Source organism: Hyperolius riggenbachi, chromosome 6, assembly GCF_040937935.1.
Source record: "Hyperolius riggenbachi isolate aHypRig1 chromosome 6, aHypRig1.pri, whole genome shotgun sequence".
Classification (NCBI taxonomy): domain Eukaryota; kingdom Metazoa; phylum Chordata; class Amphibia; order Anura; family Hyperoliidae; genus Hyperolius; species Hyperolius riggenbachi.
In genome coordinates this window covers 270,795,484-270,822,823 of record NC_090651.1, presented here as the reverse complement: position 1 = coordinate 270,822,823, position 27,340 = coordinate 270,795,484, and the positions used below count along the sequence as shown (strand labels likewise).

The following is a 27,340-nucleotide window of genomic DNA, read 5'->3' as shown; positions in this document are numbered from 1 at the left end:
GCCTGGAGGCACTTGGTGGTCAGCAGAGGGAAGGCTGAGCTGCCCAAAAGCGCACAGGTTTGCCTCCCATGTGAAAGCGACTTTACAGTGGCTGCAGCACTGGCAGCTTCCCCACAGTTTTCTGTGCTTCCTCTAAAACCCCTTTCTCTACGGCTTTGTGACAGTCTATTAGGGCGTCTCCTGTTCAGGCTCTTATCCATGGTACACCTGAACTGAGAGGAGATGGTTGCTGACATTTATTTCCTTTTACACAATACTAGAGAGAAAAGCGCAATATAAAGGTTCTGTGTCTGGTTTAAAAAGGAACTAAATATGTTGGCCTCCACATATCCCAGTTCAGATGTGCTTTATGAACAGACAATGTGGATAAAGCTGTCCAGTAACTTCAAATGCAAATCGTTAGTTTATCCAAAACTACTAATTCAGTTTTGGTGCTCTCATTATCTAACAAATCTGGTAAATCAGAATCCATTCCGGGCACGACCCAGTTATGCTTGACAAAATGAAAGATTTTTATTCTGAAATATAGAAACAGAATGGGGAAGAAGAGCAGCAGGAACCACATCAGGTAGATCCTGATAGTGGAGTCCAGCGTCCTTCCTAACACCACCTCTCAAACTTAATTCAGATGAGAAATTGGTTAAACTAGACTAGCAAATTGCATATATGCAGACTATCTCCCTGCTCTCTGGTGTCTCTAACAAATTGCTCCAGTTTGCCACAGCAAAAGATCTTTCCCCAGGTTGTGCGACAATGAAGAGGTTGGAATCTGGCTATGCTGGGTGAAGAAGTGGAACCAGAATTGCCAATACCATCATCCTGCATCACACAGGATCCACTGGGCAGAAAGAGGAGCATTTTATTACACAGACAGTTCATCTAGCTGTACTTTAAATGTGAACTTATTTTAATACTACATTTTTTTATTTTCAAACTACATTTAACATGCAGTCTAGAAAGTCTGTAAATTACACAAAGCGAAAAATTACAAACTATATTTCCTGCAGCTGAATCATTGTTTTATACTTACTTGTAAGAGGAATTAAGGCCTCATCTGTTGTCTGTAGCCGCCATTTCAAGACCCCAACATCGCTATTGAGAGGAAAAGACTTTTCTGGGTTTTTCAGGCCAATTATGGAATCTGACGTAAAAAGCTTTTTGTCCACGTTGGGGTGAGTCTTTACAGAAAACAACAATAAAGATGTGTGAACAGAACAAAAAACAAAAAAAAACATGGACTACTTTCAATATTTTCTATTTATGACAGTAGATAAGGAAGAGATGGTTCACTGTGTTTTGGAACTAGAGTATTGGTACCACCTAAATCAACTAATGAAATGCTAACATGTATTGGAGGGGGAAGGGAGGGGTGGGAAACAGAGAACCTGCTACTGAATATATGGTTTCAAAAGAAGCTCTATCTATACTTGATGAACAGCATCATGACTCGGCAGGCTGACTACAAAAGACATGTTTTGCACCCAGGTGCACCCCTGTGGTAATTACAGGGGAAACCTTTTCCTTTCTTCCCCACAAGTTCGAAGCAATCTGCTGCCCCATGTCTCCTGTTTGCATGGCACTCAAGTCAGCAGTAACTTTCCAGGGATCACACAAATGTATACTTGCCCTTAGCACAGTGCTTCCCCAGCTGAGCTTTGTATGACTGGCTGCACTATGTACCATTTACTGATCACTGACTGACTACTACTGCTAGAAGAGATCTTGGGCCTACTTTAATTTGCTGACTGATACTGGGTACACTTGGGTCTCCTGGTGGATTTGAGGACCACTTAGGTTACTATCAGAAATGCTGGTGCCAATGGTACTTGCTGAGGTATATTTTGGAGCCAATGGTACCTGCCAAGAGGCTTGACAGATTGCAGCCATAGCTGACAGGAATGTGAGGCTAATTGGGCTGCCATCTGGAATGAGGACTTATGATAAGTGCTGACAGACATAAGGGTCAATATTGCCAAATATATATGTGTTGACAGATAGGCGGGCCCAGGTTGAGCGCTGGCAGAGATAGGGACAGCCCACAGTGGCTAAAGACAGAGGGGTGACAGCGCTCCTCTTCTAGAGATCTTTACATCTGCAAAAATCAAAACATACTCCACATAGTGCATTACTGCAGAATTGTGCAATAAAATCACAAACACCCCAGGTGATCAGTGATACAATAGTGATAATGCACTATGTGGAGTATGTTTTGATTTTTGCAGATGTAAAGATCTCTAGAAGAGGAGCGCTGTCACACACACACACACACATACATACATACATACATACATCTCCTTTGGAACTGTGATAGCAAATACCCTAACTGACTTTTATGTTTCTGACACACAATAGAAGGGCAGGCGCAGTTTGCTGTTTTGTAACGACAGAGGGGTGCCACCACTTAGCTGCCAGCTAACAGAAACGAAGGAAATATTGTTGATGGTCTATAAAATGTGAACCTACCTGACGAAAATAATTCACAAAATAGCTTTTCAGAATTGTTTACTTCTCGTCAAACAACTATTGCTAAAGCCTCACCTGGAGCTGTACACCTTTCTTGTCTTCATTATCAACATGAACACGGATCCTTCCAAACTTGTCATCAGACACTCTGAGCATAATGAGACCATGGACTTCCATATTCTGCAGCCCACCATCTCTGCTGCAGGTTAAAGTTATCTTCTCTTCAACCTTTAAGTGAATGCTATAAATAAAGGACAAAAATTACAAAAACATTTTAAAAAATGTGATAACGTTTGGACTGATTATCAGGACAAGTTTACAGATAGCAGTGCACTACAAAAGATTGGTGGAAAACATTGAACAGCTGCAGACTGATGTTTAGCATGATAAGAGGGTGAGCACATTAGCAACATGTTCTGTTGCTATGGAGAGAAGAAGAGAGGCGACGGTGTGGCACACAATGTAGCGTGAGGGATAAGGAGGAGAATAGCCACGCCTTGCGCTTGGGACGACATGATCCAGCAGGCCAGACCTATTGCCGATAGATCGGTAGATTTTCAGCAGTGGTGAACTCAACCAGCCAGCCTGGCTGAGAACCACTTAGTATGTGTATGAAGCCTAAAGGTGCATACACACATCAGACCATAGTCTTTGGAAAATGAAAGATCACAGACCAATCTTACCACCCTTCATGTAGTATGAGAGCCATTCCTACACAGTCTTTTCTATGGAGCTGAACTCCCCATCAGAAAAAAAAATCTTTGCAAGATGCTGCACACAGTCAAAAGATCTGTAGCTGCAAAAGATCTGTTCCTGCCAAAAATCCATTCCTGCAAATTGCAATGATAGTCTATGAGATCTGCAGATCATCATACACACATGATTTAACTGACATTCATCTGCAGATCAGATCCACCAGGATGGATTTTCAGATCTGCGGATGATTGTCTGATCTGCAGATGGATGTCAGTTAAATCATGTGTGTATGATGATCTGCAGATCTCAGACTATCATTGCAATTTGCAGGAACGGATTTTTGGCGGGAACAGATCTTTTGCAGATACTGATCTTTTGTGTCTGTACAGCATCTGTGTGTGCAGCATCTTGCAAAGATTTTTTTCTGATGGGGAGTTCAGCGCCATAGAAAAGACTGTGAAGGTATGGCTCTCATACTACATGAAGGGTGGTAAGATTGGTCTGTGAGCTTTCATTTTCCAAAGACTATAGTCTGATGTGTGTATGAGCCTTTAGAGGTAGACAGGTGAAATCCGTGGCTAAAGTGAACTCTGTGGAGCTGGCAATTGTGTACACAAAAACTACATGTCACCCTCACTACGTGAGGGAAAAGGTTGGGAGCTAGTATTGTTAAGCTTAGCCAGCCTGAAAGTTCATAGTGAACAGTTCTCCAATCACAGCAAGGTCTACAACTTGAAGTATTCAATTAGTCGAATAGTTTTGGCATATTATTAATACAACTTATTTGAAACCTAGCAGTTCGAGAGGGTGTTGTCCACCCAATCACGTAAGCGGAATGTCCCTAAGGACTCTCTCGCTAACTCCCCTCAACCTCTCTAGTGCCAAAGGTTGCATGCAATTCCCTCACCACAGACACTAGATCAGATATGTACAAAATTCACAGAGAGACTAAAGAACTGAATACTTCTATAGCAGTAACCACACACAACCCTTTACCGTTCCCACAGTACTAATGCAAATCCTTCCAAAGTCTCACACCATTGGAAGAGAGACTGGACTGTCCTTTTTACTGCAAATTTACTGCTGTCCCTATCTATACATCTTTAATACACAAATACCCTCAAAATATTTCTATTGGTGCCTACACACCTGGCAAAAAGCAATCTATTCTATGGCCAATGTAGAAAATTAAGCCTAGGTTCAAAGTGGTCAGTTGGATAACTCACGCGTTATAATCACTGTGAACTGCAATGTAGACTGGTCATAGACTTTAATATAAAGCCTGCATGCAGCGAGTTAGAATTACACAATACGTTACTGTGAATAGGACCACTTAATTGTATGGGCAGTGAGTTGACATGCAAAATTATTCTGCAAACGCAACAGACCACTGTGAACAGGGCCTAAAGGTTTTTATTTATATTCAATGTCAACTTTGCGATCATATCAAAATATTGAAGGAATCGACTAAAATGTTTGTAAGTGAAAGTAAAGTTTTCATTTGGAGGATAGAAAAAAAAGTTCACTTTATATGAAAATGGAATGAAATAAAAAGAACAATCTCTGTGGAAAGGCATTGGAAATATAAACTCCATCTTGGCATCACTCACCTTTCTGTGTGTGCTGGTGGAGGCAGGACTTTTGCAGCTTCGGACGCTCTCTTGCCAGCTGTTGAAGTAGCAATCGTTTCTCCTTCAGATTTCAGTTTGTCCACAAAGTTATCAACTTCTTTTCCTTTAGCCCCAAGTTTCAGAGCTTTGTTGGATCCAGATGGCCTGAAATATAGCAAAAAAATAAATAAAAATACCGTATATACGCAAATATAAATCAACCTTGTGTATAAGTCGACTCCAATATTAAACCCTCTTTTTTTTTTCAACAAAAGATTTTTATTGTTTTATCTTTATCAACAGTACATGTACAATAACAACATTGATGTCATGAAGTACCGTATTTTTCGCCGTATAAGACGCACTTTTTCTCCCCCAAAAATGGGGAGAAAAAGTCCCTGCGTCTTATACGGCAAAGGCAGGGAATCCCCAACTTAATAACGCCCGCCGTTCCGAACCGCCGCCATGTTGGGGATTCCCTGCCTGCTTTCCCCATGCCTGCCCGAGTCTCCTGGCCCCCCCAGATGGAAGTGTCAATAGCGGCGGCAACTTACCTTTGGCAGGCTCCCGCACTGATCCTAGATCATTGCGCTGCCCCCCGCTAGCCTCCTCTGCCTCCCCCCTGTGCATCTGCCCCCCCCCCCGGGTAAAGGAATAAGTAGCGGTAGCTTACCTCCGCAGTGCGCCCGCGATGACTGCAGACGTCCGTCTTCCAGGCACTTCTTGCTCTAGTGACCGGCTTTGAACTGCGCGTCATCAGTTCAAGCCGGTCACTAGAGCGAGAAGTGCCTGGAAGACAGACGTCTGCAGTCACCGCGGGCGCACTGCGGAGGTAAGCTACCGCTACTTATTCCTTTACCCGGGGGGGCCAGATACACAGGGGGGAGGCAGAGGAGGCTAGCGGGGGGCAGCGCAATGATCTCGGATCAGCGCGGGAGCCTGCCAAAGGTAAGTTGCGCGCTATTGACACTTCCATTCGGGGGGGCCAGGAGAAGCAGGCAGGAGGGAGAAAGGCTGGGGGGGGGGGGGGGGGGGAAGAGGACACATGGGGGGCACAGGAGGACATATGGGCGGCACAGGAGCACACATATGGGGGCACATAGGACACATGGGGGGCACAGGAGGACATATGGGGGGCACAGGAGCACACATATGGGGGCACATTAGAGCACAGGAGGAAATATAGGGGCACAGGAGCACACATGAGGACACACAGGAGGACACACAGGAGGACACATGGGGGTGCACAGAGGTACACATGGGGGGCACATGAGGACACGGGGGCCCATGAGAACACACAGGAGGACACATGGGGGCACAGAAGGACACGTGGGGGGGCACATGAGGACACAGGACACATGGGGGGGCACAGAAGGACACATGGGGGGCACATTAGGACACACAGGAGGACACATGGGAGGTACAGAAGGACACATGGGGGCACAGGAGGACACACAGAAGAACACATGAGGATATGGGGGCACAGGAGCACACATGAGGACACACAAGGACATGTACAAGACGCTCCTGGAACATGGACGCACCAGGTTTAGTATTTTTTTCCCCCTGGTTTTTGCCCTCTAAACCTGGGTGCGTCTTATATTCCGGAGCGTCTTATACGGCGCGAAATACGGGTAGTTTCAATGTTGGTAGGTTCAAACATAGAAACACTATTTTCAACAATACTGAAATGAAAGTATACAGTATATTACCAAGAATATCAGTATCCTAGCTGTCCATTAACATGGCCTCTGCGGCTGGACTAGCTGCACACCTATCATGGTAGAATGCATATGACCACCCAGTATAGGCCATATCTTATTTCTGAATATAGAAGATTAAAGTACACTTTCTTATTGTATCTAACATAGTAGAACTCAACTAAGAAACAAACACCAATGTAAACAGCAGTCGGGTAAAACTGGCCCAATTGAGCCCAATAACTTAACATCTGAATGGCTATGAAATAGCTTTAACATGTATAAATTGAATATTACACTTTACTGAACAATGTCTTCCAGCTGTTTGGTAGTGTAGTATAGGGTCTATTCGGGGGATTGTCTGTTTTTTAAATTACGTTCCATAATCATGTTTTGGGTTACCAGGGCTATAAGGTGATCTAAGCTCAGGGTCTCCTGAGATTTCCAGTTAGAGGTAATGATATGATGAGCTGCCATAAGGATATGTAAAATTATCTGTCGGTGAGCAGTGTCAATCTTCTCAATGTCAATCAATAAGATAGCTAGTTGTGGCGAGAGCATAAAGGATGGGTCATAATGCGCCCGAATTATTGTTTTAATCTCTGACCAGAATTGGGATACTAATGGGCATTCCCAGAGCATGTGGATCAGGGTACCTGTCTCTGTATTGCACTTCCAGCATATATCTGACCCAGATGGGGAAAATTTAGCCAATTTCCTAGGTGTAATATACCATCGAAAAAATATTTTTTGAAATTGTTCCCAATGGGAATTGCATTTGGAGTATTGCAAAAGTAGTCTATTTGCCCGGAGAATCTGTTGTAATGAAATGGTCATATTAATATCATATGACCAAGTCTGTAGATATTTTTGCAATGGAGATTGATTGGGTGATAGAAGATATGTATACCATACACCCGTACCGCCTGTGGGATGTCGTTTAGAATTCAGTAGCGTGAGAATATGTTCATTGACATCTGGGATACATATTTTTTTTTAATTGAGAAGATTAAAAATTCTATAATATGTAAAATAATATGAGTCTGGCAGCTCAAATTGTGTTTGGAGCTCCTGGAAGGACTTAATATCTAAACCTTTGTATAAGGCATTTAAGGAGAGGATGCCTCGCGCTTTCCAGCCGGTGAGCGATAAATCAGGAGTTAATAATTGTATAGCAGTGAGAGGTATTCGAGGTGTGAGTGAGTTCCCAGTCTTGGGGGGATATTTACAAAAGTATTCCCAAGATAAGAGGGTTGCTTTAATAGAGGGAAAATCTGAGGTCAAGGATGTATGGCCTATGAGAATACTAGACAAATCATCTCGCAGGTCCGTTTGTAATAAAGCTTGTTTTTGTGACAGCCATATTTTATGTGGAGGGTTAGACCACCAATATCTTGCCATTTCTAAATTTGTGGCATGGTAATATACGTCGATGTTAGGGAGACCCATCCCTCCTTGTTTTTTTGGGAGAGTCATAGTATTATATGCCACTCCTGTTCTACCACCCTTCCATATAAACTGATTCATCAGTTTCTTAAAGGGGAACTGAAGAGAGGTATATGGAGGCTGTCATGTTAATTTCCTTTTAATCAATACCAGTTGCCTGGCAGCCCTGCTGGTCTATTTCTCTGCAGTAGTATCTGATTAAAACCAGAAACAAGCATGCAGCTAGTCTTGTCAGATCAGACTTAAAAGTCTGAACCACTGAAACACCTGATCTGCTGCATGCTTGTTCAGGGGCTATGGCTAATAGTATTAGAGGCAGAGGATCAGCAGGGCTGCCAGGCAACTGGTATTGTCTAAAAGGAAATAAACATGACAGCCTCCATATACCTCTCTCTTCAGTTCCCCTTTAAAGTCGTTAAAATAAGATTTATATAGCGGGATATTCACTGTCCTAAATACATATAAAATCTTTAGCAATAGAAACATTTTAAAGGATACGATCCTTCCTGACCAAGATAGTGTAAATATTGTCAACTCTTGAGATTCCTTTCTAACTTGTGATAGAAGGGGAACATAGTTAAATTTAAAGAGGTCGCTGGTATGTTGTGGGAGGTGGATACCCAGGTATTGAACCAAGGTAAGACTAAGGAAGCAGGAGGAAATAAATTATATATAAAAGTACAAATTTTATTAGTGACCAAAATACAAACACATATATATGTAAATCTATTTAAAATTGACCAGAACACACAGGTGGGCCACCATGTCTAGGCCAGATGGAAAAATGTAGGGGATCCCCTAAAAAATATTGATAGTGCGCAATCCATCAAATATCTTAATGCAAAAAAGGGGGAAGCGACTCCTAGCAGGTAACATTGAAACAAAAGACCTTGGAGAGAAATATATCATTGGTTTTAAAGGCCAAGTGTCCAGGACCTAATGGAAAAATACATCCTAGTAGAAAAGCACAGGTGTATCGGATACTGGCTGTGTTGCTGCAATGTTTCATTGGTTTTAAGGGCCAAGTGTCCAGGACCTAAATGGAAAAATACATCCTGGTAGAAAAGCACAGGTGTATCAGATACTGGCTGTGTTGCTGCGATGTTTCATTGGTTTTAAGGGCCAAGTGTCCAGGACCTAAATGAAAAGAGACATCCTAGTAGAAAAAGCACAGGTGTATCAGATTCCGGCTGTGTTGCTATAATATTTCCAGTGATTTGCAGGATCAAAAGGCTGAATAACGGCTGATCGAGAGATTCAATCCATCACAATAGGTGGTCTTACTGCATATGTTATCACAAAATAATTGATGTGCAGGTCCACAGGTCAGGCAAGCTGTCTCATTTATGAGCTATAACAATGGCCAGGTGCACAGAGGTAGATTGATAGGCACACACTGTATGTGGCAAGCACTTCGGGCTAGTAAACAAAGATTTATATTCACAGCAAGCCTGACACATCCGCAAGCCCCAGGAGCAACAAGCAATTCACCAGAGTTAGTGCCCCAATCAGAAGCACATTCTGAGACAGATTCACAGGCAAGTGTTTAAACCACAGACATATGCAGGTACGGATGGTGTGATATTAAAGTTGATATAGTTCATTCATGGAACAATCCGCCAGGGTCATCCCTTCAGCAGCATCAACTTGATATAGACAAACTCAAAGTTCCAGCAAACAACAGCATATAGCAGCATATAGGTGCATCCTAGGAAGCTGTTTCAATGATCATATGGTAAACAGTGGTTACTCCATAGGAGGCTGTTTTCAAGTCACCAGTAGAAATGCATATCATTGAGGTATACTCATCTGAGTAGCTGGTCACTGCAAAGTCCATCCACAGGAGCCCATGTGCTGCCACCACAAGTGTGTCTGGTCACAAAGAGAGCCTTAGAGGCCAACCGGTTTCATTGGTGAGATTACCAGCATCATCAGGGCAGGCTCAGAAGTTTTGCTGCCTGTGGGAGAGAGGAGCCGGCCTAAAATGGCACTGGGCGGCCAGAGGATGCTACCACGCCCCCCCATGACCACTCCCACCCCACCACCACAGGATGCAGGTGGTGAGTGAGAGGTGGAGGCAGAGGCGTGATGCATCCAATTCTCCGCATGTACGCACGGCGTTCCCCCCGCGTCCGCATGCGGTGATGCGGATCAAAGGAGGGAACGCATATATGCGTACAAGTGCACGCACAGCGTTTCCCTCGCGTCCGCAACCGCCAAGCGGATCAGGTAGGAGGGAACGCGTATATGCGTACGACTGTACGCGACCCACAGAGACCCCCAACAGGGCCGCTATGGAAATGCGGCCGACGCAAAAGGGCTCCGGGATCGCTGAGGGGCACGGACTAACAAGACCCCACCCCCTGATCGATGGTAAGGAGAAAGGGTGGCCCGGCTGTCCCGCAGGCGGGGCCCCGGGTCCCCTGGGCCGCCCAGTCACCATCACCACCGGAGCGCCACCATAGCCGCGGCCAAGTGTGCCCCGGGGCAACAGGAAACGGGGCAGGGGGGGGGGGGGGGGGGAGGGGAGGGCCACGGGGGGAGGAGGACGGGGAAGGCCCACAGGCAGGCCACGGGCCAGCAGGCATTAGCCCATTATGGTCCATGTCAGGCCAAAGACTGGGCCGACCCCGAGCACCCCCCCAGGGCCCATCGATCCCCCACCAACCCCACCCCACATCTCCCCTCGTTTGGTCCCCTATCGGCAGGACAACAGTTTATTTATTATTATTTCATTTATTTTCGTATTCTATTTTTTTGCTTATGATTACTTAATTATATATAGCTATTAGGGATTTATTATTAATGGAAATATTTTTGCATTATTATATTATGTTTTTTTCAATATGTAACATTTTTCGATGACGTTGCTGATCCTGTGGGAGGTGGTAGCTATGGCCCCCCCGGCGCGCCGCACTTGCTGGTGGTCCTGGATGTGGGGTGGGGTTGGTGGGGGATCGATGGGCCCTGGGGGGGTGCTCGGGGTCGGCCCAGTCTTTGGCCTGACATGGACCATAATGGGCTAATGCCTGCTGGCCCGTGGCCTGCCTGTGGGCCTTCCCCGTCCTCCTCCCCCCGTGGCCCTCCCATCCCCCCCTGCCCCGTTTCCTGTTGCCCCAGGGCACACTTGGCCGCGGCTATGGTGGCGCTCCGGTGGTGATGGTGACTGGGCGGCCCAGGGGACCCGGGGCCCCGCCTGCGGGACAGCCGGGCCACCCTTTCTCCTTACCATCGATCAGGGGGTGGGGTCTTGTTAGTCCGTGCCCCTCAGCGATCCCGGAGCCCTTTTGCGTCGGCCGCATTTCCATAGCGGCCCTGTTGGGGGTCTCTGTGGGTCGCGTACAGTCGTACGCATATACGCGTTCCCTCCTACCTGATCCGCTTGGCGGTTGCGGACGCGAGGGAAACGCTGTGCGTGCACTTGTACGCATATATGCGTTCCCTCCTTTGATCCGCATCACCGCATGCGGACGCGGGGGGAACGCCGTGCGTACATGCGGAGAATTGAATGCATCACGCCTCTGCCTCCACCTCTCACTCACCACCTGCATCCTGTGGTGGTGGGGTGGGAGTGGTCATGGGGGGGCGTGGTAGCATCCTCTGGCCGCCCAGTGCCATTTTAGGCCGGCTCCTCTCTCCCACAGGCAGCAAAACTTCTGAGCCTGCCCTGATGATGCTGGTAATCTCACCAGTGAAACCGGTTGGCCTCTAAGGCTCTCTTTGTGACCAGACACACTTGTGGTGGCAGCACATGGGCTCCTGTGGATGGACTTTGCAGTGACCAGCTACTCAGATGAGTATACCTCAATGATATGCATGAAAACAGCCTCCTATGGAGTAACCGCGAGTAACCACTGTTTACCATATGATCATTGAAACAGCTTCCTAGGATGCACCTATATGCTGCTATATGCTGTTTGCTGGAACTTTGAGTTTGTCTATATTAAGTTGATGCTGCTGAAGGGATGACCCTGGCGGATTGTTCCATGAATGAACTATATCAACTTTAATATCACACCATCCGTACCTGCATATGTCTGTGGTTTAAACACTTGCCTGTGAATCTGTCTCAGAATGTGCTTCTGATTGGGGCACTAACTCTGGTGAATTGCTTGTTGCTCCTGGGGCTTGCGGATGTGTCAGGCTTGCTGTGAATATAAATCTTTGTTTACTAGCCCGAAGTGCTTGCCACATACAGTGTGTGCCTATCAATCTACCTCTGTGCACCTGGCCATTGTTATAGCTCATAAATGAGACAGCTTGCCTGACCTGTGGACCTGCACATCAATTATTTTGTGATAACATATGCAGTAAGACCACCTATTGTGATGGATTGAATCTCTCTATCAGCCGTTATTCAGCCTTTTGATCCTACAAATCACTGGAAATATTATAGCAACACAGCCGGAATCTGATACACCTGTGCTTTTTCTACTAGGATGTCTCTTTTCATTTAGGTCCTGGACACTTGGCCCTTAAAACCAATGAAACATCGCAGCAACACAGCCAGTATCTGATACACCTGTGCTTTTCTACCAGGATGTATTTTTCCATTTAGGTCCTGGACACTTGGCCCTTAAAACCAATGAAACATTGCAGCAACACAGCCAGTATCCGATACACCTGTGCTTTTCTACTAGGATGTATTTTTCCATTAGGTCCTGGACACTTGGCCTTTAAAACCAATGATATATTTCTCTCCAAGGTCTTTTGTTTCAATGTTACCTGCTAGGAGTCGCTTCCCCCTTTTTTGCATTAAGATATTTGATGGATTGCGCACTATCAATATTTTTTAGGGGATCCCCTACATTTTTCCATCTGGCCTAGACATGGTGGCCCACCTGTGTGTTCTGGTCAATTTTAAATAGATTTACATATATATGTGTTTGTATTTTGGTCACTAATAAAATGTGTACTTTTATATATAATTTATTTCCTCCTGCTTCCTTAGTCTTACATTGATCATATTGAGAAGTCTCAGACTTGTGGAGGATTATCTGTGATAGGAATTTTTAGGACCCATTTGTCTAAATATTGAACCAAGGTGTCGGACCAAGGGAAAGGATATGAGGTCTTCAATATTTAACCCTCTTAAGCTGGAATTTTTTTTATTGATTCAAGTTTAAGTCTACCCAGCAAGGTTAATGGCTGCACTTGGGGCTCTGGAGGAGGTTAATGACTGCACTGCATACAGTATTGCAGCCACTAACCCCTCCTGTCCCTTAAGTGCAGTCAATACCTCCTCCAGGCCCCCAAGTGCTGCAATTATTCACTCTCTCTTATGCAGCCCAGTATTTCCCCCCGCCCCTTTCCTTGTTAATGGTTGTGGCCAGGACTTTCAGACCCGTATTTTCTTAGCATTTCCTTTCCTCAAAGTATAACTTACCATTGGGCAAGTTGCTGCAAATGGGAATGTCACTATTAGTACACACATTACTCAGTGTGCTCAGTGTTGCCCGTGACTCATGTAATTTTATGAAGTGAATCAGACCCGTATATTCCGACGTATAAGACGACAGGGAGTATAAGACGACCCCTCAACTTTTTCAGTTAAAATATAGAGTTTGGGATATACTCGCCGTACAAGACTACCCCTCTTCCAACGCACACCAATACAAAAAAAAAAACTATCATATACTGGTGCTATGTATGAACAGATACTGGTGCTGTACTGTATGTGGCATCCAGTTTATAACAGTATATAGGTGATTGACTGGTTGGATTGGTCAACTTTCCCTCTCCCTAAGCGGATTGGCCAGCTCTCCTTGTCTACCTGTTTATCAGAGCGGTATGGAAGAATAAATTGCGTTGTGCCCATTAAAACACGCCTCTTTCACCCTTCTGGCCCGCCCTTGTATCCTATTTACTTCCTTCTCTGCCTCTCAGATCTCACACATGCACCTGTCAGTAACAGGATAGGGAGTATCACAAGGAAACAATGACACCCGGAGTATAAGACGACCCCTGACTTTTCAGATGATTTTCAAGGGTTAAAAAGTAGTCATATGCCAGAATATACTGTAAATTTCTAGACTTATACTCGAGTATATACAGCAATTAAAGATGATTTTTAAGGAGAATGTACAGTAATCATTTGTCTTCATTTTATTTCTAACCAGGAAACAGTAACATTTAAGGTTTCTTTCTGTTGTACCATCAGTTTTGACTGGTGAATTCTAGGTGAATAGCTCATGGACCTCAATTATCAGTCCCCAAGTCTTATAATTATTACAGGTCTCAAAATCTGTCGGGCATACCAGAACATGCAATTCCCAGAAGACACTTTCATTCATACTACTACAGAGGTTCTCACTTTACTGTATATTCCTCCACATGCACTACTATAGAGGTTCTCACTTTATACCTGGGTTGTGTTCCAAGTGGGAACTGTTCAAGTCAAGGTTCACAAATGAAAAATAGCTTCTTACTGACAATCAATGACTGCACTAGCTGTGTTCTATATGCATCTTATGATTTGTAACATAAGAGTGAATAAAATAAGGACGCTTCCTACACAAATCAGTGCTGTGTTTGCTAAAAAAGAAATTAATTCAAAAACTGCATATTTGAAATGGATCACAAGCACATGAAGGATAAAAGCTGCTTATGCTAAGTGCTGCTTTACATACACTCTGATCTATGGCATTACACTGCAGTAACCAGGCAACAGACAGGCACAACAGATCTTCTGCATGTTAGTGGAACAGCTAAAGTGAGATAGGACTTTTTGCCTGGGGCCCACTGGCAGCGCTTTTGTAGCACGCCACATCAGTGGAAGCCTATGGAGGTGGTTCCACTTACAGCATTACAATCGCAAAGCGTTGCATGCAGCATTTTGCGAGCAACCTAGCAGCAATCCCATTCAATGACGGCAGAGCCAAATCACGATCGTTTCAGGAATCACAATTTAAATGGATACTAAAAAACAAGTTTTACTTACCTGGGGCTTCTAGCAGCCCCCTGCAGCCGTCCTGTGCTCACGCAGCCACTCACCGATGCTCCGGTCCACCGTCGCAGGTTAGTTTCGTTTTTGCCGACTGGGAGGCAGCAGGCTGATTGTTTCCTCGCCGTCACCCTGCCCTGTCTGGATCCCCCGCAATTTGACCCGAACGTCTTCCAGTCGGGGACAGTTAGCGATGTCCGGCATCGTGCACTCACCTGTTGCGCTCCCATAGCTGGGAGTGTTCTACACCTGCTCAGTAGTACGCTCCTGGCAGCAGGGCTGCGCATGCGCAGTATGCTTCGACTTTCCAGGCCGAACTGCTGAAGATCCAGGCAGCGCAGGACAGCGAGGGAGTGATCAGCCTGGAGGAGGCTGGAGGAAGCCCCAGGTATTTTTTTTTTTATAACTTCCCATCTCAGATTCCCTTTACCCCAACTGACAGCGTCTTTAGTGATCTGTTATGATAGGTTACTAACTCTAAAGGTGGCTACACACCATACAATTAAAAGATCCAATTTTACACTAATTCGATAAATATAATCGGTTGTCACCAAAAAAAAGAAAGCTTTTCGAACTTCTTGTTTTTTTTCGATTGGACATGTTGGAAAAATCAGACCAATTTTAGCAAGGATTGAATGGCGTGTGATGGATTGTGAAATTGTATTCAACCAGAAAAACAAATTGTATGTAATTATTTAGTACATAGGAAAACATGGACATTACTTTGAAAATCAGTTGTCCTTTCAGTTAGAACTGAGAGCAACTAATATGCTCAGTTTCCACTATACGCCTTTTAAATGAAAGCTTTTTCAAAATACACTGCTATGGAAAAACCGCATACAAAAAAAAATTACGTTTTTCCATACCAGTGTATTGTGAAAAAGCGCTCAGTTAAAACTGAGCCATATGAAAATATGGGCATTACTTTGAAAATCCGTTTTCTTTCAGTTTTAACTGGGAGCCCTAGGGGTCGTTTTACACTATATCAGTTGCTGTCAGTTGTAACTGAAAGGACAACTGATGTGCAGTCCAGTGTCCATGTTTTCCTATGGCCTCATTCACACTATATACTGAAAAACTGAAGCTTTTTCACAATGCACTGCTATGGAGAGAAAAGAAATGCATAACACCACATTAAGTGTAAAAGAGACCTTATACTTCTATCTTTTTTGTGCTTCACAACTTTGTCCTATTATCTCTATGCATCTTTTTATTATTTGTGCCACTCAGCACTTTGAACTCATCTGACCTCATTATACTTCAGTTTTTCCTTTATCTCCTACATTTCTGCCAATTCTTGTGAAGCAGGTTCTCCCTGACTTGTACTGTGACCCAGGAGGCACAATGGTGCTATTCTGTAATACTTCCTCTTCCCAAATGAAAAACAAAAACAGAGTGTAAAAAGTTGCTTTTACGGAAATTGAACAGCCCATGAGATGAATATTACCTGGTTGGTATAGGTGCGGACTTTGTCTTCTCTGGTTCAATGATGTTCTCTGTTATCAAGGCAGCTGCATTACTGGACATAGAGGAACCACCAGAGCTTCCAAATCCTCCAAAACCTGGAGCCTTTTTCCCCTGCCGCTCGGCATCTCTTCTCGCCTGCTGCAGCTCTTTTGCTTTACGCCTCATCTCTGCCTTTGCTTCTCGCTCCTGAGTCTACAAGGGGAACATACATACTCATTATTAATTTATAAAATCACGGCATTAGCTCCAACTAAAATAATGGAAAATACTGGAGGAAAAATATCAAACTAGAAATGTAAAGAAGGGGGGGGGGGGGGTGTCAGGTGTAAAATAGTCTTTAAATTAAACGTGGCATGTAAGCAGATCCAGTACTAAGTGCACTTTCAGCACACAGGCACACCAGAGACAAAGTACACTGGTAGTAAGCAATCAAATCAGGAGTGAATTGCAGTATTTGCTGAGAGGCAGTTTGGGAGTGATGTGCAGTACTAGCATAGGGGAAGATTGGGAGTGAAGTGCGGTATTTGCATACGTGCAGAATTTGCATACGGGCAGATTGGGAGTGAAGTGCAGTTTATGCACAGAGGCAGATTGGGAGTGAAGTGCGGTATTTGCATAGGGGCAGATTGGGAGTGAAGTGCGGTATTTGCATACGTGCAGAATTTGCATACGGGCAGATTGGGAGTGAAGTGCAGTATATGCATAGAGGCAGATTGGGAGTGAAGTGCAGTATATGCATAGAGGCAGATTGGGAGTGAAGTGCAGTATATGCATAGAGGCAGATTGGGAGTGAAGTGCAGTATATGCATAGAGGCAGATTGGGAGTGAAGTGCAGTACCAGCATGGAGGCAGATTGGGAGTGAAGTGCAGTACCAGCATGGAGGCAGATTGGGAGTGAAGTGCAGTACCAGCATGGAGGCAGATTGGGAGTGAAGTGCAGTACTAGCATGGAGGCAGATTGGGAGTGAAGTGCAGTACCAGCATGGAGGCAGATTGGGAGTGAAGTGCAGTACCAGCATGGAGGCAGATTGGGAGTGAAGTGCAGTACCAGCATAGAGGCAGTTTGGGAGTGAAGTGCAGTACCAGCATGGAGGCAGATTGGGAGTGAAGTGCAGTACCAGCATGGAGGCAGATTGGGAGTGAAGTGCAATACCAGCATGGAGGCAGATTGGGAGTGAAGTGCAGTACCGGCATAGAGGCAGATTGGGAGTGAAGTGCAATACTAGCATAGACTAAGCCAATTGGCTGTTCTCTTTTTAAATCTATTGGTTGATTATTGGGTGCTCACTATATAAAGGTTATATGTGTGTCACTGCATTTATGGCTGTAACTGCTTGAGAAAGGGCTGAAACCTGAAACAGCGTGCGGTCGCCACATAGCCATTTTTATTGATGTTTCAATAAAGAGCTTTATATTTTTGGGAGTGCCAGCCTCCATCGTGTTTGCCAGTACTAGCATTGTAGTAGTACTGCAGTACCAGCATGGAGGCAGATTGCCTTTAGTGGTTTTGCCTCGGATCAGGTATACGTTAATATCCTAGTTTGATCAATATTGAGGCCGATAATAGCATACAAGGAACTGCCATGTCACGTGGCTATTAGGTGACCGCTATCCCTGCAACTCCTCCCACATCTAAAGCAGCAGCTACTCAGGACAACTTATAAATTTTTAATGAGGTATGGAATGTCAACTTAAATTAAAAGAAGCTGTTGTAACAAAAGACAAAGAGCAGTATCAGAGTCCGGCTACATTTTAAGCAGATCGATTCATTAAAAAAGATCTCACCTCTCTCACTGCCCGGAACACTTTCTCTTCATGTGAGTCCATTTCAGTGAATGTTCTGATCTGGGCCAAGTTGACATTTTCTCTGTATCCCAAAGCCACAATTTCATCAAATGCAAAAATTAAATCAAAACAATGGTCAGAGATTTCAGTTTCCTCCAGAGCTCGACAGTATTCTGGAATCTGCAAAAGATTACAAAACATTACTGTGTTGTATCTCGATACAAAATTATTTTTACTTTTTTCATGGGAGGAGACAATACATATTCGAAAGTAACTTTACATATTGACCACATTAATGCAAAAGTGATACTATAATAAATGACACATAATTCACATTATAAACTGCAGTAAACAGACAACTGATCATGAAAAAAAATTGTTGGTTCAGCCATGTTACTACAGGACGTATCAAAAAGTAGACCAAAGTCTAAGGCCACGTTCACATTACCAAACGCGGATGGCCGTACGTTCAGAACGCAACGCGTACGAACGCGCGCCATCGGCATTTGTATGCTTTGCGTGGCTGATCCCATTTACTAAAAGTGAATGGGACAGCCGCGCATTTTAGGAAAAAATGCGTGCAGCATGCGTTTCCGGACCGCATAGGTACGGACCGCATGCAGTGTGAACATCAGACAGTGCAGTCTATGCACTGTCTGATGTCGTGGGTGTCTGCCTCCTGCACGTGTTCCCGAAACGCGGATGGGAACGCGTGCAGTGTGAACGGGGCCTAATAGTGCAGAGACTGAGACCAAGTGTCATAGAAAACAAAACATTTTTATGCTGGGAATAAATGATTCGTTTTTTTAAGGCAGATTTACTGGTCGATTGATTTCCATTCACTTCTATGAGAAAATCGATCAGAAAAATAATTGAAATCAGATCAGACCTGTCGGAAATTATCTATCGAGCCATCTATCTGCTGTGGTGTGTTTGTCATCTCTTAAGCACCATCTACACGATACGATTCTTTGTACGATTACGATTTTATTTACGATCTGATTAAATCCAACATGTCCGATCGGAATTCGATTCAATTCAATTAGATTTGCCATTGTTTTGCAATGTATCGTGTAGATTGGGCTTAATGATGGCTTACATGCTGTACTCAATTGTTCAGGGGTTTTATCTACAAGGTATACAATAGTGTACTAGTGTATAGGCATAAAGTGGACTGGGGAGGATGAAAGACCAAATCATTGACTTGTGTTGGGTATTTGTGGTCTATAATCAATGGTTGATCAACAATCTATGCCATCTTTGCCACCCCCACTGCTCTGTACTTGCACTATCCCCAACTGGAAATAAAGGGATTTCCTAAGGAAGTGGTGCCCCGCTTTTTTCCTTTCTGCTGGATGGTACAAGTGTATTGGATGTGCACGCCCCTTTTTTCCAGCTCCGATGGTCCGCCCCTGCTGCATTTGGTGCCAGGTACTGTTCTTTTTAAAAATAACTATGTCATCTTTACAGTTGATGGTACAATTGTTTAGTCGACAATCTGATAGCTTCTTTGTGTGCTTGAAGCTAATAACAGACTATTAAAATGTATGCCACTGTGTATGGCCAGCTTAACCACTTGAGGACCGTGGGCTTTACCCCCCCTTAAGGACCAGGCACTTTTTTTCCATTCAGACCACTGCAGCTTTAACGGTTTATTGCTCGCTCATACAACCTACCACCTAAATGAATTTGACCTCCTTTTCTTGTCACTAATAAAGCTTTCTTTTGGTGCTATTTGATTGCTGCTGTGATTTTTACTTTTTATTATATTCATCAAAAAAGACATTAATTTTGTCAAAAAAAAAACCTTTTTTTTAACTTTTTGTGCTGACATTTTTCAAATAAAGTAAAATTTCTGTATACATGCAGCATGAAAAATGTGGACAAACGTTTTTGATAAAAAAACAAAAAAAAACATTCAGCCTATATTTATTGGTTTGGGTAAAAGTTATAGCGTTTACAAACTATGGTGCAAAAAGTAAATTTTCCCATTTTCCAGCATCTCTGACTTTTCTGACCACCTGACATGTTTCATGAGGGGCTAGAATTCCAGGATAGTATAAATACCCCCCAAATGACCCCATTTTGGAAAGAAGACATCCCAAAGTATTCACTGAGAGGCATAGTCAGTTCATAGAAGATATTATTTTTTGGCACAAGTAAGCGGAAAATGACACTTTGTGACAAAAAAAAAAAAGGTTTCCATTTCTTCTAACTTGCGACAAAAAAAAAAAATGAAATCTGCCACGGACTCACCATGCCCCTCTCTGAATACCTTGAAAAGGCTACTTTCTAAAATGGGGTCATTTGTGGGGTGTGTTTACTGTCCTGACATTTTGGGGGGTGCTAAATTGTAAGCACCCCTGTAAAGCCTAAAGGTGCTCATTGGACTTTGGGCCCCTTAGCGCAGTTAGGATGCAAAAAAGTGCCACACGTGGTATTGCTGTACTCAGGAGAAGTAGTATAATGTGTTTTGGGGGTGTATTTTTACACATAACCATGCTGGGTGGGAGAAATATCTCTGTAAATGACAATTGTTTGATTTTTTTTTTTTTACATACAATTGTCCATTTACAGAGATATTTCGCCCACTCAGCATGGGTATGTGTAAAAATACACCCCAAAACACATTATACTACTTCTGAGTACGGCGATACCACATGTGTGGCACTTTTTTGCACCCTAACTGCGCTAAGGGGCCCAAAGTCCAATGAGTACCTTTAGGATTTCACAGGTCATTTTTGTTTCAAGATTACTCCTTACGGTTTAGGGCCCCTAAAATGCCAGGGCAGTATAGGAACCCCACTAATGACCCCATTTTAGAAAGAAGACACCCCAAGGTACCAAGGTATTCCGTTAGGTGTATGGCGAGTTCATAGAAGATTTTAATTTTTGTCGCAAGTTAGCAGAAATTGATTTTAATTGTTTTTTTTTTTTCACAAAGTGTCATTTTCCGCTAATTTGTGACAAAAAATAAAATCTTCTATGAACTCACCATACTCCTAACGGAATACCCTTGGTGTCTTCTTTCTAGAATGGGGTCATTTGTGGGGTTCCTATACTGCCCTGGCATTTTAGGGGCCCTAAACCGTGAGGAGTAGTCTTAAAAACCAAATGTCGCAAAATGACCTGTGAAATCCTAAAGGTACTCATTGGACTTTGGGCCACTTAGCGTACTTACGGCGGTACCACGTGTGACACTTTTTTGCAGCCTAGGTGCGCTAAGGGGCCCAACGTCCTATTCACAGGTCATTTTGAGGCATTTGTTTTCTAGACTACTCCTCACGGTTTAGGGCCCCTAAAATGCCAGGGCAGTATAGGAACCCCACAAGTGACCCCATTTTAGAAAGAAGACACCCCAAGGTATTCCGTTAGGTGTATGGCGAGTTCATAGAAGATTTTATTTTTTGTCACAAGTTAGTGAAAAATGACACTTTGTGAAAAAATAAAAAATAAAAATCAATTTCCGCAGAATACCTTGGGGTGTCTTTTTTCTAAAATAGGGTCACTTGTGGGGTTCCTATACTGCCCTGGCATTTTACGGGCCCAAAACTGTGAAACCAAATGTCTCAAAATTACTGTTCAGGGGTATAAGCATCTGCAAATTTTGATGACAGGTGGTCTATGAGGGGGCGAATTTTGTGGAACCGGTCATAAGCAGGGTGGCCTTTTAGAGGACAGGTTGTATTGGGCCTGATCTGATGGATAGGAGTGCTAGGGGGGGTGACAGGAGGTGATGGGTGTCTCAGGGGGTGGTTAGAGGGGAAAATAGATGCAATCAATGCACTGGGGAGGTGATCGAAAAGGGGTCTGAGGGGGATCTGAGGGTTTGGCCGAGTGATCTGGAGCCCACACGGGGCAAATTAGGGCCCGATCTGATGGGTAGGTGTGCTAGGGGGTGACAGGAGGTGATCTGACGTCGGATCTGCGGGCGATCTATTGGTGTGGGTGGGTGATCCGATTGCCCGCAAGGGGCAGGTTAGGGGCTGATTGATGGGTGGCAGTGACAGGGGGTGATTGATGGGTGATTGATGGGTGATCAGAGGGATAGATGCATACAGTACACGGGGGGGGGGGGGGGTGATCAGGAGGGAGCAGGGGGCAGTTTAGGGAATAAAAAAAAAATATAGCGTTGACAGATAGTGACAGGGAGTGATTGGGGGGGTGATTGGGTGCAAACAGTGGTCTGGGGGGTGGGCTGAGGGGTGCTGTGGGCGATCAGGGGGCAGGGGGGGGGGGAATCAGTGTGCTTGGGTGCAGACTAGGGTGGCTGCAGCCTGTCCTGGTGGTCCCTCGGACACTGGGCCCACATTACAAAGTGTATTATACACTTATACGGCGATCCGGGTGCTAGTAACCCGCCGGCGCTTCCGAACGGCCGGCGGGTTACAGCGCGAGGTGGGCGGAGCCAGTCCCCAGCGGCCGATCGCGCCGCCCATGCCCCTACAAGGACCGCCGCCTCTGGGCATGAGCTGGTCCTTGCGGGGTCCACTTTCCGGCCGCCTCTGTGCGTTGGGTGGTCGGGAAGTGGTTAAAGAGAGTCTGAAGCCATAAAATAACTCTTTTTACTTGACATTTATCTTCAGCAATAAGATCATAGCTGAAACGCCGCATTCTCGTGCCAGAATCATGTCTTTATATCCATCAAATCCCAGGGGAAAACTGTACGACTTTCCAGGTCGTGGATTTTGCTGCCCAGGGAAGGCTGAGCTTTGGGCTGTAGCTCTGCCGAGTCCAGTCAATCTCCGCCTCTCCCCGCCCCTCTCAGTGAAAAAACACAGAGGGGTGGGGAGAGGCAGAGATTGACTCGAGCAGAGGGAGATCTACTGCGCAAAGATCTCCCTCTACCAGGAAGCGATCCACAAATTTTGCCCGGGGTCAAACTTCACTCAATTTAGATATGGAAAAAAGATTGAGAGGCATAAATATCTGTTCTGGGGTTTCTACTTAGCTATTTACATAGTATTTCCTGTTCTGTTACACATCTCAATATAGTGTCCTGATTTTTTTCTATTCTCCACACAATTTTGTCTCTTCTCCGAATAGGAGAAAATGTTTCCATATTATTAGATGATTTGGGAGCCCTGTTATTCTAAGTTGTTATTCTACTCTGTTATACTAAGTTCATGTTTGAAGTTTTAAGCATGTGTTTATATGGAAGTGGCAGACCACCGATCTTTCTGTCACTGCTCAAAAATGTAATGATACAAAGGACAAACACTTATATAGCGCTTTTCTCCTGGCGGACTCAAAGCGCCAGAGCTGCAGCCACTAGGACGCGCTCTATAGGCAGTAGCAGTGTTAGGGAGACTTGCCTAAGGTCTCCTACTGAATAGGTGCTGGCTTACTGAACAGGCAGAGCCGAGATTTGAACCCTGGTCTCCCGTGTCAGAGGCAGAGCCCTTAACCAATTTTATGATACCATAATTATTTCTGAAACACTGTATTCTTTTCGAAGGTTTGCATTTCTTGTTTTTATGAAAAGCTTCAATAAAATCTGTTCTGCCATGGGAATGCAGCGTTTCAGCTATGATTTATTGCTTAAGATAAATGGCCAATTACAAAGAAAATTTTTTTTGGGGGGGGGGGGGGGGGGGGCTTCAGAATCTCTATAACATGGGGGAACAGACCACATTGGTGAATGGGAGCTAGGACCACCTGAAACAAGCAGCAAAGATAAAGCCCTTCCCGCCCTATCTATGGGCAAAACAACTGGAGGCAGGGGGCACCAAGAGTTACATGGTAGTGCTGGGATAGTGAACAGTGGCCCTTCACTTATTTTCCTCTCTCTCAAGAATGGTCAATGAGATGCTAATTTTATACAGCTTGGAAATCAATCTACTATAGCAGCTGCTACATTGCTCTAGTCCATTTCCAACTGCTTAAATTAAAATTTGCATTAACTAAGAATTATATCTCACTGATCATCTGTACGGTTAATGTTAGACGAGATTTAACGTGCTCTGTAATACATCTAGCCGAATATATAACTGAATTTCAGAAGCACTTAGAAAAACACTATTTTATTTTAAAGTGGACCTGTCAGGTTTTGCAAAGCATAAACTGATGACATATTGCAAGTTCTTAATGGTTTTCCAAGTCACTTTTTGTGCTCTCATAGACACCCCTTATGGAAGGCATAATCTAAACAGAAGCCTTGGCATAGCGTATGGAAGAAATCGCCACCGGAAGACTTTCGCGCAGGATACAGCCAATATGCGGCTTACCTTGCTCCTGCACAAGTCTCGGCACTGCTAATTACTATTCCCCCCTCCAGGTCCACGTGGATGGTGGGAAATTATGTAATTTGGCTTCCAGCTATTGCTGGCAGCCGAATTTCAGCGTTTTAAATTAACTTCAGCTTAGTCTTCTGACTACGCCAAAGTTACTCACTGTGTGCCACTATAGCCATAATTCCTATTACGGTCTATAGTGCCGCCGGCTGCGCCCAAATCTCCTGCGTTGTAATACACATGCTCGCTCAGGATATGTGCAGCTAGGGATATCTGCCATGTCACCCCACAAGCAAGGCAGAGGACCTGACGGGCCATTAGTAATAGTAACACTTTCATTCCTGTAAGAATGGAGAAGGTCATAGAGCTAAGGTACAGCAAAACGTATGGCTTGTGTTCAGCATATGCAGGGATCAGTAGACTTTCTGGTAACACAGGAGGACTACATGCCTTCTATTTCTCCATATCAGTTATAAAACTGAGACAATTTTGATAGGTTCAATACAAAAACATTCAATCTACATGATTTCAGGGGAAGGTAACAAATAACCACTCAGTTTATATATGCTTCTCTACTAAAACAAAATCACGCCGCTAATGTGTAGATCCCTGTGTGGCACCAGAACAGCTGTGACCCATCAAGGCATGGACTCCATGCAAACTTTGAAGGTGTTCTAAGATATCTGGTACAAAGACTTTAGATGCAGATCCTTTAAGTCCAGCAAGTTGTGAGGTGTGGCCTTCATGGATAAGAACTTCCTTTTCCAGCATTTGCCACAAAAGCTACAAACAAGGTTGAAATCTGGAAAAGTGGAGGCCGAAGAAATTGTGATTTATCAGACCAGGCTGCAGTCTTCCATTGCTCCACTGTAGGCTGTTTCAGAGGTGGAGAGGGGTCAGCGTGGGCACCCTGGTCCAAGGCTACTTAATCCCGTACATAGCAAACTGAGATGTAAAGGCCACAAAAACATTGCCCTATAGAGTTTATTCTAAAGACCCCCCCCCCCCCTTTTTTTTTTTATTAAAATTTTGACTTGAGATACATGTGACACTATAAGAAAGTGACACTATAAGAAAATATATCACTGTATTCCTACAATGGCTAAGACAGCAAGAAGAAGATAAAAGCCCCCCTATAATTATATGTATATAATTATGCCATAATGAGCAAAACATTCCCAAATCAGGATACAAGATATATACAAAAAACTTTATTAAAGTAGCCAACTACAAACAATAATAAAAACAATTTAATAACAATGCGACCAGACCTGGACTGAAAGGCCCCTAATATAGTGTGAAATCACTGGGCCAGATGCTGGTAATAATAATTATTCATGCCCTACCTAGGAGTCTCTGCGGTCTTGATGTAATTTTTGCACATTATTAATTGATTATGGCACTAGCACTTTAATCAGTGGCAGCTTTTGTCTGAGGATTGTTTAATATAGATTATTGGTGAATGCCTTTCCGTTGGAGGCCTACTGTGGTCCAGTGTCATTAGTGTTTTTCATTATTTAAAGGAAAGGTTCAGGGACGCTACAAAAAAATAAAAATCCACATCCACTTACCTGGGGCTTCCTCCAGCCCGTGGCAGGCAGGAGGTGCGCTCGGCGCAGCTCCGCAGGCTCCCGGTGGTCTCCGGTGGCCGACCTGGCAAGGCCGGCCCTCTTCTGCGCTCCATGCCGGCGCGCTGACGTCATCGGACATCCTCCAGGCTGTACTGCGCATGCTCAGTAGTTCTGAACATGCGCAGTACAGCCCGGAGGATGTCCGATGACGACAGCGTGCCGGAGTGGAACGCACAATGGAGCGCAGAAGAGGCCCGACCTGGCCAGGTCGGCCACCGGGATCCTGCGGAGGAAGCCCCAGGTAAGTGGATGTGGATTTTTTATTTTTTTTGTAGCGTCCCTGAACCTTCCCTTTAATAGGCCGTGGCACTGTTAGTATTAAGACCGCAGAGACTCCTAGGTAGGGCATTAATTATTATTATCATTACCAGCATCTGGCTCAGTGATTTCACACTATATTAGGGGCCTTTCAGTCCAGGTCTGGTCGCATTGTTTTTAAATTGTTTTTATTATGGTTTGTAGTTGGCTACTTTAATAAAGTTTTTTGTATATATCTTTTATCCTGATTTGGGAATTTTTTGCTCATTATGGCATAATTATATACATATAATTATAGGGGGGGCTTTTATCTTCTTGTTGTCTTAGCCTTAGTATGGTTCAGGTTGGTGACCTTCCCCCTATTAATTAACCTATCAAGGTATTTTCAGTAACATTGTTACATAGATATGTCTGCTTATTTTCTTTGCGTAAAGTATGTATTCCTACAATGGCCTTTTTTTGTCGGGCCATTAGCATTAGAACACTTAAAGGACATCCTAGGTGAAAATAAACTGATGAGATAAACAATTGTATCCACCCTTCTCCTAAAAATGACTTTTTTAGATATCAAACTGTTTTATTTTATATTTAAAACTAGTTTTTAAGTTTTTACTGTTTCATTGTCTCGTTCATTAATACCTTCATTGAAGTATGCCAGAGCTCAGATCTATGAATTATTGACCCTTTTTATTTCTTTACTGCTATCAGAAGCCATTTACTGAAAGAAAAGTGTTTTATGGCTGTAATTACTTATCAGTGAAGGTTATGATATAGTCTGACCCAGTCCAACCTGGACAGAAACTGTCACTTGTATACCTGATGTTTAACTCTTTCGGGCAGAGAAAGAAAAAATGAAACAGCATAGTCATTTGCATGCTTTGAACTGTACATATATCTGTCTATCGGTTGTCCTTTAACCCTCCTGGCGGTTTATCAAAATCCGCCATGGGCAGCAAAGTCATTTTTTTAAAAAAAATGTATGTAGCGAGACAAGGTCTCGCTACATGAAAGCCGCTATCAGAGAGATCCCGCGGCGCGACGAATAGTGGCCGATCGGCGGCGGCGGTCGCATTGCACACGTAGCTAGCAAAGTGCTAGCTGCGTGTAG

General features: G+C 44.1%; 1 protein-coding gene across 1 annotated transcript in view; it reads right to left on the bottom strand.

Moving 5' to 3' along the window:
- Positions 1-27,340, bottom strand: part of ARCN1 (archain 1) — a 62,009-nt gene that overhangs the window by 12,421 nt on the left and 22,248 nt on the right. The window contains exons 3-7 of the mRNA XM_068240816.1: positions 18,111-18,290; positions 16,306-16,517; positions 4,770-4,934; positions 2,539-2,704; positions 1,031-1,178 (exon numbers count right to left, since the gene is read on the bottom strand). Coding sequence (XP_068096917.1) covers positions 1,031-1,178; positions 2,539-2,704; positions 4,770-4,934; positions 16,306-16,517; positions 18,111-18,290 — 871 coding nt within the window. The remainder of the gene's footprint in view (positions 1-1,030; positions 1,179-2,538; positions 2,705-4,769; positions 4,935-16,305; positions 16,518-18,110; positions 18,291-27,340) is intronic.